Source organism: Bubalus kerabau, chromosome 23 (assembly GCF_029407905.1).
Source record: "Bubalus kerabau isolate K-KA32 ecotype Philippines breed swamp buffalo chromosome 23, PCC_UOA_SB_1v2, whole genome shotgun sequence".
Taxonomy (NCBI): domain Eukaryota; kingdom Metazoa; phylum Chordata; class Mammalia; order Artiodactyla; family Bovidae; genus Bubalus; species Bubalus kerabau.
Genome location: NC_073646.1, coordinates 34,590,942 through 34,601,912, shown reverse-complemented (window position 1 = coordinate 34,601,912; position 10,971 = coordinate 34,590,942). Strand labels below are relative to the sequence as shown.

General features: G+C 49.0%; 1 protein-coding gene across 4 annotated transcripts; it reads right to left on the bottom strand.

Moving 5' to 3' along the window:
* Window positions 1-1,895: 1,895 nt before the first annotated feature.
* TBL2 (transducin beta like 2) lies at window positions 1,896-10,968 on the bottom strand. 4 transcript variants are annotated; one of them, XM_055561391.1, is made up of 7 exons: window positions 10,718-10,968; window positions 9,072-9,202; window positions 8,629-8,813; window positions 6,554-6,705; window positions 6,109-6,235; window positions 5,607-5,759; window positions 1,896-5,371 (listed from the first exon to the last, which is right to left on the bottom strand). In XM_055561391.1, the coding sequence occupies exons 1-7, from the start codon at window positions 10,845-10,847 to the stop codon at window positions 4,909-4,911; spliced, it is 1,341 nt and encodes a 446-aa protein (XP_055417366.1). In that variant the 5' UTR covers window positions 10,848-10,968; the 3' UTR covers window positions 1,896-4,908. The 4 variants fall into 4 exon arrangements, with proteins under 4 accessions (XP_055417366.1, XP_055417368.1, XP_055417367.1 ...); XM_055561393.1 differs by lacking the exon at window positions 10,718-10,968 and having other exon boundaries at window positions 8,629-8,775; window positions 9,072-9,203; XM_055561392.1 differs by lacking the exon at window positions 10,718-10,968 and having other exon boundaries at window positions 8,629-8,851; window positions 9,072-9,190.
* Window positions 10,969-10,971: the final 3 nt, after the last annotated feature.

The window sequence follows — 10,971 nt, the reverse complement described above, 5'->3', positions numbered from 1 at the left end:
GAGGATAGCACATATTGGAGCTCACCTTAATTTATAACAGATAGTAAGACTTGGACAGCATGTGGCTCTCCATCTGTATTCTTGTCTCTGGCTGTACACACATTGGTTAAAGGAATGTATTTTATTGTGTGAATGTATTTATTGTGAATTCCTGCTAAGTCGCTTCAGTCGTGTCTGACTCTGTGCGACCCCACAGACGGCAGCCCACCAGGCTCCCCCATCCCTGGGATCCTCCAGGCAAGAACACTGGAGTGGGTTGCCATTTCCTTCTCCAATACATGAAAGTGAAAAGTGAAAGTGAAGTCGCTCAGTCATGTCCGACTCTTCGAGACCCCATGGACTACAGCCTACCAGGCTCCTCCGTCCATGGGATTTTCCAGGCAACAGTACTGGAGTGGGTTGCCATTGCCTTCTCTGATTGTGAGTTCCTGCTGCTGCTGCTAAGTCGCTTCAGTTGTGTCCAACTCTGTGCAACCCCATAGACACCAGCCCACCAGTTTCCCCCGTCACTGGGATTCTCCAGGCAAGAACACTGGAGTGGGTTGCCATTTCCTTCTCCAATGCATGAAAGTGAAAAGTGAAAGTGAAGTCGCTCGGTCGTGTCTGACTCTTCAAGACCCCATGGACTGCAGCCTACCAGGCTCCTCCATCCATGGGATTTTCCAGGCAACAGTACTGCAGTGGGGTACCATCGCCTTCTCGTGTGAGTTCCTAGATAGGGCCTAAACTCAAAGATCTGGGCAAGCCTTTTATTGGTTATGTGTGTTGGGCAATTAGACTCCCTAATAATGCTGATGTCAAGGCTCTCTCAGTTGCAAGAGTATCCCAATTCAAATTGACAATCATACACAGGACTTTCTTGGCTCTTAGTAACTTGGTGTCCAATGGTGGCAACCTCAGGTGTGTCTGGATCCAGCAGCTGAAAGAAGAAGCATCCTCAGCCTGCAGTCTCTTTGGCTGCTTTCCTGTTGGCTTCATTCTTGGGCAGCACTACACAGTTAACAACTTTACATTCTACTTACTAAGCAATTCTAGCAGAAAACTAAACATATTTTCACTTTTTTCTAAAGTCCAGCAAAGTCCAGGAGTTTGCTGATTGGTTATATGCCTACCATTCTTGCCTGGAGAATTTCATGGAGAGGAGCCTGGCGTGCTGCAGTCCATGAGGTCGCAAACAGTTGGACATGACTAAGCGACTAACACTTTCACCTTTCATGGAGGGTCAAGGCCTATCCTCTAAAAATTGTAAAGATTCGGGGAGGTGGTAGTTCACCAGATAAACACTAAGATAGGGTTGTTTCCTGAGGCAGAAACAATAGTGAGATGGTAGGGATTGAAGGCTTAGCACTATGTGGGCCACTATCAACGTGAACAAGAAAATGCAAACACACTCAGACTGTGTCTGCTGAACAGAGAGCAGCTGAGAGCACAGTCATTTTCCTACTGCCCTGAACTCTGGGATCAGAATTGGAAGCTTGAAGAAAGCAAGCTTCACACAGTCACAGTCTTACAAGGCGTTCTCAGGTTTGTGTTTATGAATCATGCTTTCAGTTTCTGTGGCTAATTCTGCAGTGCCAACCTGTGTCATCAGTGGGCCTCAGTCTCAAGAGCTGTGTGCTGAAACCAAGTCATGCTCACTTGGAAGACTCATATTTCTGGAATTTTGTAGAGAACATGAATCCCAAATTACTAAGTTTCTAGACACGTGGCCAATTTGGGACACTGTTGGGTCTATGATATAACATACCATCACTGATAACTCATCACAACACTATGTGTTTCCTACTTACCTGCTATAATCTCCAATTATAAAACATCTTTTAAAGACAAGTCTTATTATCTTAATTGAAATTGATGAAGACTATCAACAGACCTTCAGATGTACACTTTTGAGCTTTAAGTATTTTTATTTTTAATGACTGATAAAAATAATCTATATACCATTTTTTAATTTCCCCAAATTTTTATTCTGAAAACTTTCAAACCCACATAAATTGAAATAGTAATATTAAAGTATTATCACTGCCTTCATACACAAGGATTTTTTATCAAAAAAACATAGTGGTCTCTGGGCTACATGAATATCCAGGTAACTTTCGCCATGCTGACAGGAAAGCAGCCTCATCTTTACTGAGAGGAGCTGTATTCTGTCCCCGGGACATCTCTGTAATGACTCTGCTGTAGTGTTTTCATTCATTTTATTAGAAATTCATAGCCCTGGCAAGGCATGCAGGGCCAGATTTATTTCCATTTTATAGATGAGGAAACAAACTCAGAGAGGTGAAGTGATGTGTCTGTTCAACAAGTGCCCCGGCTGAAACTGGAACCAAAGACTTCTGACGTCAGTAACTCAACATCCTGCGATCACTGCCCCTCCTAGATATGCAATCAGAGCAAAGCCAGAGCCAAGCAGGAATGCAGTGTCTTAGTCTCGTTCTTCTGACAACCAGAAAGCAAAGCTTCACCAGGACCCAGGTGCACAGCATTATCAGTCAGAAGTCTATTCTTAGGAACGCCAAACCGCAGTGCAGAGAGGGTACTGACATTTCTGTTAGCTGCCCTGGTTCGAATTCAACGCTTATTGAGCGCTTAACTCTATTCCAGGCACTGTGTGTGGGACACGGAGCAAATTTGACAAGGATTCCTGTCACATTCCAGTGGCTTAATGAGCAACCCAAAAGCTGCCAATGAGAGACTGCTGGGCTGCATCCTGCCATTAGCGTTTTGTTTGGTTCCTACAGTGCTTAACATTTTTCTTTTTATAATAAATTGCCAACTTCTGGCTTCTCTGAAATGGGCAACTTCTACTGGATTCCAGAATATTAAGTCACAGCCACACCTGCCCCTGATCCAGGACAAAGGCCCTCTAGAGATGACTTCAGTTCCCACCTTTTCCTACTGTCTTTCACCCAGACAACTGTGGCCCAACTCACCTACTTCTACTGAAGCCAACAAATATCCAAACAAAATAATTTCAGATAGCATTAAGTAATGCAAACTAAAATATAATGAGCTAATGTGATATGACTGGTGGAAAGGGCTACTTCAGATTGAGTGGTGAGGGAGGGTCTCTAAAGTGTAACTGAAACTGAGAACTGAATTATGACAAGCATGGCAAGTCTGCCAAGAGAAGGGAAAAAAATGCTTCTAAGCAGAGGGAAGAACAGAGGCACAAGTCCCCTTTGAAGCTGGAAATAACTTGGCTTGGTTGGAGGAATGGCACGGCTGGGAGAGTGGTAACAAGATCACAGGAGGAAGAACCCAGATTACGCAGGGCCTTGTATGCCACAATGAGAATTCTGGATTTTATTCCGAGTGTGATGAGGAGTCTTGGGAGGGTTTCTAACTTGGGAATGATGTGATCTGCTTTACATTTTTCAGAGATCACTCTGCTATGTAGAAGAGTGACTTAACGAGGCAAGCCAGGAAGCAGGAAGGCCAGTGAGGAAGCTACATTATAGTGGCCCTGTAGGTGACAGTGGCTAGGACCAGGATGGTATCAGAAGAGATGGAGAGGAGTAACAGATTCAGGATTTACTGCCATGTAACCCAAAGAATTTTCTGGTGGAGTGGATGGTAATTGTGTAGTAGGGCAGAGGGGGTGTAGAAAAGGGAGTAACTGAGGAAAACGCCAATGCTGTGATTTGTTCACATGTTTATATGAGTTGGGGGTGATTGGGGGGGTCCAGGTTTTAGGGAGAGGGAAGAATTTATTTTGGATAAATTTTGCTGAGGCTCAAGTCTGCCTAGATTCCTCATTTCCCTTAGCTCTCCTATCCAAGCAGTCCTCAAAGTCCAAAAATGTGAACTTCTAAATACCCAATCTATTCAATCTATCCCTTCAACGCCATTGCCTCTGTCCTGATTCAGTCCTCTCTCTTACCTTGACTTTTACCACAGCCTTCTCCAGCTGTGAATAAACTAACAAAAAACACTTCACAAACTTGTATACCTCTCGTCCACCAGCCATCTTCGATGGCAGAAATGATGTCTTATTCATATTTATCTCCAGTGTCCGTGCTGCACTGGGCACAGAATAGGCCAGCAAATGTTGGATGACCTGAAAAGAGGTGCTCCTCAAGCAGGATATAACCTCCTGGAAGAGAAGAGCCCTACCTTGGGATTCTATGATTCCTCCACCCAACTTAAAGCAGAAGCAGATATGAAATGTACAATCAATCAAATCCCAGAAGCTTAGCTCTCCCAAGAGATTCAAACTGCCCTGTTTGAGTCCCAGTTTTACTCAGTAGTTAATAAATGATATTTGACAATAGATAACAGATTATGACTCTTTTCCGCTTTTCTTTCAAATCTAGGAAGGAGGTCAAAAGATAATTATTCTCCATTTGACAAATAAGAAAACTGAGGCACAGAATGAAATCCCGTAATTACTTCTGGATGAAGTTAGGCGCTTTGCCTGGGTTAAGATCAGCCTTTCCCTGAGCCACTCCCCAGTTCTGGAATAGGAAGGAATCTCAGTCTCCCACCCCTGCAAGACTGCTGGTTAGCACTCAGGTCTTCCCTGGGTTTTGCCTCCACGATTACAAGCTCCTTTGGATAGCAGGGTGTGTTGTCCCAAGGTCAAAGACCATGTGCTCTCTCTCTTCTATTTACCACTCTCCTCCGTGCCTAGTAAAGAGAGACTCCACCCCTTGGGCCCAGGAAAAAGAAAAGCACCTTGGTCATTAGCCTGGGAGGTTGTTAAGTAGGCCAGGAGTCATCACCAGCAAGGAGAGAGAGAGATCTGAGTAGGCCAGAATAGTTTCAATGGGGAAAAGGAGAGAGAAGCTGCCATTAGGAAAATCAGGACACTCCTTTCAAAAGGCTTCCACTGGGGGAGAATCAGGGAAACGGCAGCAGTGGAGACGAGAGCAGGTCAGATCCTTCCTACTGTCCCTCCTCCCACAGTCATTTCTTCAAGGCCCCCAGGTTCTTCAGGGCCTCCTGGGCCTGCGTCAGCTGCTGCTGAAGCCTCTGGCGGGTGCTTTCGTTGGAGGCTCGCTTCAGGAGGGCCTGCATTTCCTCCACCACAGCCCGGTAGCCAGGAGTGTTGTGGAAGAGCCGCACTGCTCGGTCCCCACAGGAGGCCAGAAGCCGGCCAGTGATGTCAAAGGACAAGTCACTGATACACTCCCCATGGACCTGCTCGAAGCTCTCCTCCTTCTCACCCCGCCGGGTGTTGTAGAGATGAATACTGCTGCCGCTGGCCAAGGCCAAGACCTGGGCGTCAGGGGAGAGTGCCAGGCGGCACGGCACGGTGCTCGCTTCTTCAAAGCGGCCTGTCCTCAGCAAGTAGGGGTCCTGCTGCTTCTTGTATTCCACATCTGTGTCCCACAGTTTCCACGTGCCGTCCTTGGAGACAGAGGCCATCCTGCAGCATGGAAAGTCAGGCTCTAGCCTCACACACCCTGGAGGGGAGGGCGCTGGGATGGCACTTGGGACGCTAGTTGGGAAGCCAACTCCACTGCTATGTCTACTTCCTGCTGAGGGCCAGAAATCCCCCCACCGCACAGCTGCTGCACAGAATGGCTGGAGGCTCCTGGTTGCCAAGAGGGGCTGGGAGTCTTGGTAAGAAACTGGTAAGAGCTCAGAGAGGATTCACTCACCTCCGGGAGTCATTGGAGAAAGCAAAGAAGTGCACAGCTGCAGAGTGGCCCTTCAGTTCAAAGGCTCGCACAATCTCCTGGAAGTCCCCTTTCTTTCCAAAGCAGACTTCCCAAACTTTTACATCTGGGGTGAAGCCACACGAGGCTACAAACCTGCCAGACAACCCAGGCTCCTTTAAAACTTAATTTTAAGGGCAGCTTTTTCTGCAGATCCACTAAACTCCTGAGAGAGTTCATAATTGTGTATCTAAATAACACTGTCTTTTAAAAGTGCTTTTATACATGACCTCAGTTCATCCTCACAGCTATAAGATACATAGTACCCCTGCCCCAACCTTTTATATGCTTTAAATAAGTAGAAACTAAGGCTCTGAATCTAGGTATCCTGATTCCACATGCCTGCTCCTTCTGCTACTTGAAGCTGGCTCTCTACTCTCTCTCCACCCTAGCCCCCAGCTCCAACCTCAGCCCACATCCAATGCCAGAGTGCCCTCTTCCTTACCTGCTACAAGGGGATATAGCAGCATATGTATTGTTCATGTGGTTGGTGTTGATGGTGGACAGCACCTGGCCTTTCAGATTCCAAATGAGGATGCTCGTGTCACTGGAAGCAGTCATGATGAACTTCCCTGGAGGTGAGGGGGCGTAACACGAGCTGAGGTCAATGACCTGATTAACTGACTTATGAAGCCTCTGCTGCCCTTCGTATCATGCTCCCCTCCCGCACCAAGGGTCGCCACAGATAAGGATATGACTGAAGACTGGCGATTACCTGCCTCTCCTAGGAACTTGCTGTGGCTCCCAGGAACTCCAGGGGAGCCCAAACAAGGTCCCTTTTGTCACACCAGAATTGAGCATACCTCTCAGGCTGCATTCACTTCTTCAGTGAATATAACAGTCCATTCCCTCTTGCCTGGGCCAAGCTCCATCCTCTGAATGCCTCTCACCTGTGTCAGCGATGCCAATGTTGACAATGGGTGCCTTGTGCTTTTTAGGAAAGTCCTCTGGGGTGGCCGTGAAAGTATAGCCTCCATCGTCTCGTTTCGTCATCTTGAAGACACGGAGCGTGTCTCCATTAGCGAGCCAGACAATGAATGCTCTAGAAACAGGGAGCAGACAAGTCTCTCACTCCTTCAGACACAGAGACCTGTGTGTGTGAGGCCCTACGCTAGGCAGGCTTTAAGGAGAATCAAGATCTCCTGTTGGGGGCCGGCGTGAGGCACTCCGCCCATGGCAAAGGTCATGAGGAAGGAGGCTCGACATACGCAAAGGCGGGATCGAGCCTCAGGAGTCCCCCTGGAAATCCTCGAGCATCTACCCCCATAACCAGAGCCTGCCTACTTTACTACTTTGGGCTCTCACCTACACCTCTGACTTTACGGGGGGCTGTCCCCCACCACCTCTTTCGGAGAAGGAGTTAACCTAGAGCTCCAGTTAATAAAAACTCCTGGGCGTGACAAGAGTGTTTTAACCTACAAACTCCCCTGAAGGTTCTCTAGCCTGCCTGACAGGCTTGTCGGGCCACATGTGATTGCTCACAGCCTCCCAACCGTGAGAGGCACGAGATGCTTTAAACCTTCTAAAAACAGGTTCCTTAGAAAAGTTAGAAAGCTATTAGTGTAAGTATAATGGGCTGATTAGAAATTGTATTGGTGAAGGGTTTTTTCATTTGTTGAGCCAATGTTTGTTGCTAAGTCTCCATATCCCCTGCCCTTACACACATTAATGAATATATAGAAGAAATAAGTATTAACCTTTGATATAAATCATGTTAGACCTTAGGCTAAGTAAATTCTTTCCTTAACTAAAACCCACTACACCCTCACCCTATAGGAATGTAACTTTATTTGGGTGGCATCTGTTTTAAGAATAATCACCCCTGGAGAAATAAGTGTCCTGGTTGACTGACCGCTGTCACAAGGAGAGGGTCGTAAATTGTCAGCAGGCCCCCTGGCCAGAAGATGATGTAACACCCCTAAGACCTCTGTATACATTTGTATGAAGCACCTGACTTTGATAAAAGTCAGGACTGCTGACCCCGTGTGACTTTTGCATAATATCTCAGTGTATAAAAGTAGACCATGGAAAATAAAGAATTGGGATCAGTTCCTCGAAAGACTGGTCTCCCCATGTCTCTCTCTCACTCTGGCTGAGTCTCCATCTGGAGCGCGGAACCCACCATGCTTACTAATTATGCCTGGGCTTCTAAGATCCGACCGGGGAGGCCTCAGTGTCTCCTCTCCTTCGGGAGAATGGAAGGACGCCTGTGGCCTACGTAAGTGGTGCAAACTTCTTGTCTTGAAGTTTTATTGGTCTCCCGCGTAAACCAAGCTACTCAGCCTCTTTTCTCCACTGAATTTTCCTACTGAGCTATCCTCATTCTATTACTCTTTATATCCTTAATTAATGTTTAATTAAGCAGTTGTTTCCTGACCCTCGCCTACGCCATCTCTCCTTCGAATACCCTGGATCAGCCGGGGCTGGACCCCGGCAATCTCCCTTCAGGACCTATAGTCCAGCCTCATAACCCTTAATTCAGAATCTCTTAAAACTCCTTAGAAGGTTAGGACTCTCATAGTTCTGGCTCCTTTAGCTTCTCTCTAGGGTTTAGAAAACCATGAGAGCTTCCAAGACTAATCTGGAAATCAGTCAGGCTTTGGTACTTCCCAAATAGGAACAGATTTTCCCCACTCTACTTCCTTGCTGCTGCTGCTGCTGCTAACCGTGACATCAGTCGTGTCCGACTCTTCATGATCCCATGGACTGTAGCCTACCAGGCTCCTCCGTCCATGGGATTTCCCAGCAAGAGTACTGGAGTGAGTTGCCATTGCTACTTCCTTGTTAGGTAGCTGCATAACCCTCCAGGGAGCCTCAGACAGTGTTCAAGCTGTCAGGATGTTCCCTTCTGCCACCACAAGGAAGACCCTGGGTCCCCCCCTCAGTATCCCAAACCAGGTGTGGGAAGGACCTAGGCCTGGGTCAGGGCTTCTGCAGGCACACCTGGGGCTCCATCCTGTCCCACCTGCAGTCAGGGCTGAAGCGCACCAGGATGGCATGGTCCAGTTCCACGTTGGCTCTCATGCTGCGGTGCTCCCGCTGCAGGAAGTCCTTTGTGCTCCAGATGCGGACGGTACGGTCGTCTGCACAGGTAGCCAGGTACTTGCCATTGCTGCTGAAGTCCATGCAAGTTATGTTCCCACTGTGGCTCTAGGGCAAGGGCAGCAGCAGGTATGAACGGGAACCCCCTGGGCAAATGCGGAAACCCGTGCAACCATGACTCAGGGGCCCTGTTGCTTAGATCAACAGCAAACTCCTGATGGGACGTCAGGAGGAGATGGGACAGGGCATCTCCCCTGATCTGGGTCAGAGGCAGAGGAGTCTGTAACATGCACAGAATCCTACAAAGGAGAAGTCTGCGGGGCCGTGAGTCTTTCTATATACATGCTGTGCTGGGTACCCGTGTACCTTCAATGCTGCAGCCAGAAGGCGGTGGGTGAAGTTGTGTTGCTGAGGCTTCTCCTTGCGAATCCGCTGTTGCAGTTTCTGCTTCTTGGATTTCAAGGACTTGTCAGGTGGACATCCGTTTGCCTTTTGGCCTATAAGGAAGGGCCAGGTCAACCATCCATTTACTCGCTCAGTCATCACTCAGTGACCACCGATGACTGGCCAGGCATTGAGTGGAGATGACCCTGTCCTCGAGAAGAGAGAGGAATACAGGGGAAAAAACCAGAAGCTTTGGAATCAGACCTGGGTATGGACTATGTCTCTATCACTGAGTGATCCTGGGGAGGCTGCTTGCTATTAGCATATGTAACATAATCATACAGCACCCCACTGCACATTAGAGAAGGCGCCCTCTCTGGGCAGGCGCAGCTCAGTGGGTTCACAGAAAGGCCAGTGGAGAGCAGATTCTTAACCAGACCTCTATAAGTGAGGGATAATGTGCACTACAGAAGCTGCTGGCGCTGGTCTCAGGTTAAGTTACTTAATTGCTCTGGGCCTTGGCTTTTCTAAGAGAAAAGTTGAGAACTGGGTGAGATAATATATACAAAATGACAAGCACAGTACCCAGAACAAGCACGAAAAAAGGCTCAGAGGGAATCCCAGAGAGAACTGGGCAATGAGAGGTAGTCACCATGTGCTGAGCACGTCCCCTGTGCTGAAAAGGGTGCCAGTCATTTTTGTATAAAATAGCTAATTTAATTGAGAATCAGGACAGGTGCAAAGTGGGCATGTGTCAGATCGCTACAGATGCTCCTCAATTCCCACAGGAAGAAAACTCCGGAGGCCACTGTTACAAAGGCAGATCTGCCCTCTGCTTGCCTCTCCAGCCTTGTCTAACAAGCCCACTTCTCTCCTCTCTCATCACAGTCAAACCAAACACTGTTTCAGGACTCCTTGGCTTCCTGCACGTTGCTATTGCCAGGAGTATTCTCCTTCTCTTGGCCGTCCTGGGAAATCCTTACACGTGGATCCTTGAAGACCCCTTCTTCAGGGTTCTTTACTTGACCCCCGCGCACCACCGACAACAGAGGGGCTGACCACTCCCACCCGTGGGAGTACTACTACTGATCTAGTACTAGTATTCTGATACTGATCTTTCTATGAAACCCACGACACTGTATTTTTCACTTACATTTTCAGATGTTCTTTTACCTGACATTGGACTCCCCAAAGGAAAAGACCCCAAAGCCTACAGGAGGTAGTAGGTATTCAATAAATGCTGTATGTCGGTAGACCAGAGCGTTGACAAATGGATGTCTCTGTCCCTTCCTCCCCGTTTTCATAAAATAACGAACAAGGAGCGCGCGGAAGAGTTTCTGAGCGGCCTCTCAGCTGTGCTCCGAGGGAAGGCGGCTTGGTCTCGGCCACGCAGAGAGCGCACAGCCGCGCGGGACCCAGGTTCTAACAGATCCTCCCAAAGGGGCGCGATGGGCCGGGCAAGGCGGCCCCTACTCTCGGGAAGGGAAACTTATGTCATAAGAGGAGAAACTGAGGCGGGGAGGGCAGGTCACTGACACCCCCACAGGCCCGAACGGTGGGTCGGACCCCCGAGAAGGCCGGGGAGCGAGGTCTCGCGGGTCGCTCCTACCCGTCCCCGCCACACTCACCGGCGGACCGGCCGCTCGTCTCCTCCTCCGCGCGCAGCCACCCCCGCGCTACCGCCGCCGTCGCCACGAGGGCCAGCAGCCCGAGCAACAGCGACAGCCCCATCAGCTCCGGCATCTGCGGGAGCTCCATGTCCGCAGGACCACTGCCACCTCAGCCTCTGGCCTGGCGGACGCCTGCACGTCTCCGCGGGGCCGCGCACGCACGCGGGGCGGGGCCCGGCCGTCGGTGCGTCCCGAGGGGCGTGGCCTGGTCT

Bases quoted from the DNA above. Each gene is read 5' to 3' on its own strand.
- TBL2 (XM_055561391.1), bottom strand. From the start codon at position 10,847: ATGGAGCTCCCGCAGATGCCGGAGCTGATGGGGCTGTCGCTGTTGCTC. The intron at 9,203-10,717 runs GTGAGTGTGGCG...CCTTCCTTATAG, and splicing joins GACGAGCGGCCGGTCCGCCG to GCCAAAAGGCAAACGGATGT. The intron at 8,814-9,071 runs GTACACGGGTAC...CCCTTGCCCTAG, and splicing joins TTCTGGCTGCAGCATTGAAG to AGCCACAGTGGGAACATAAC.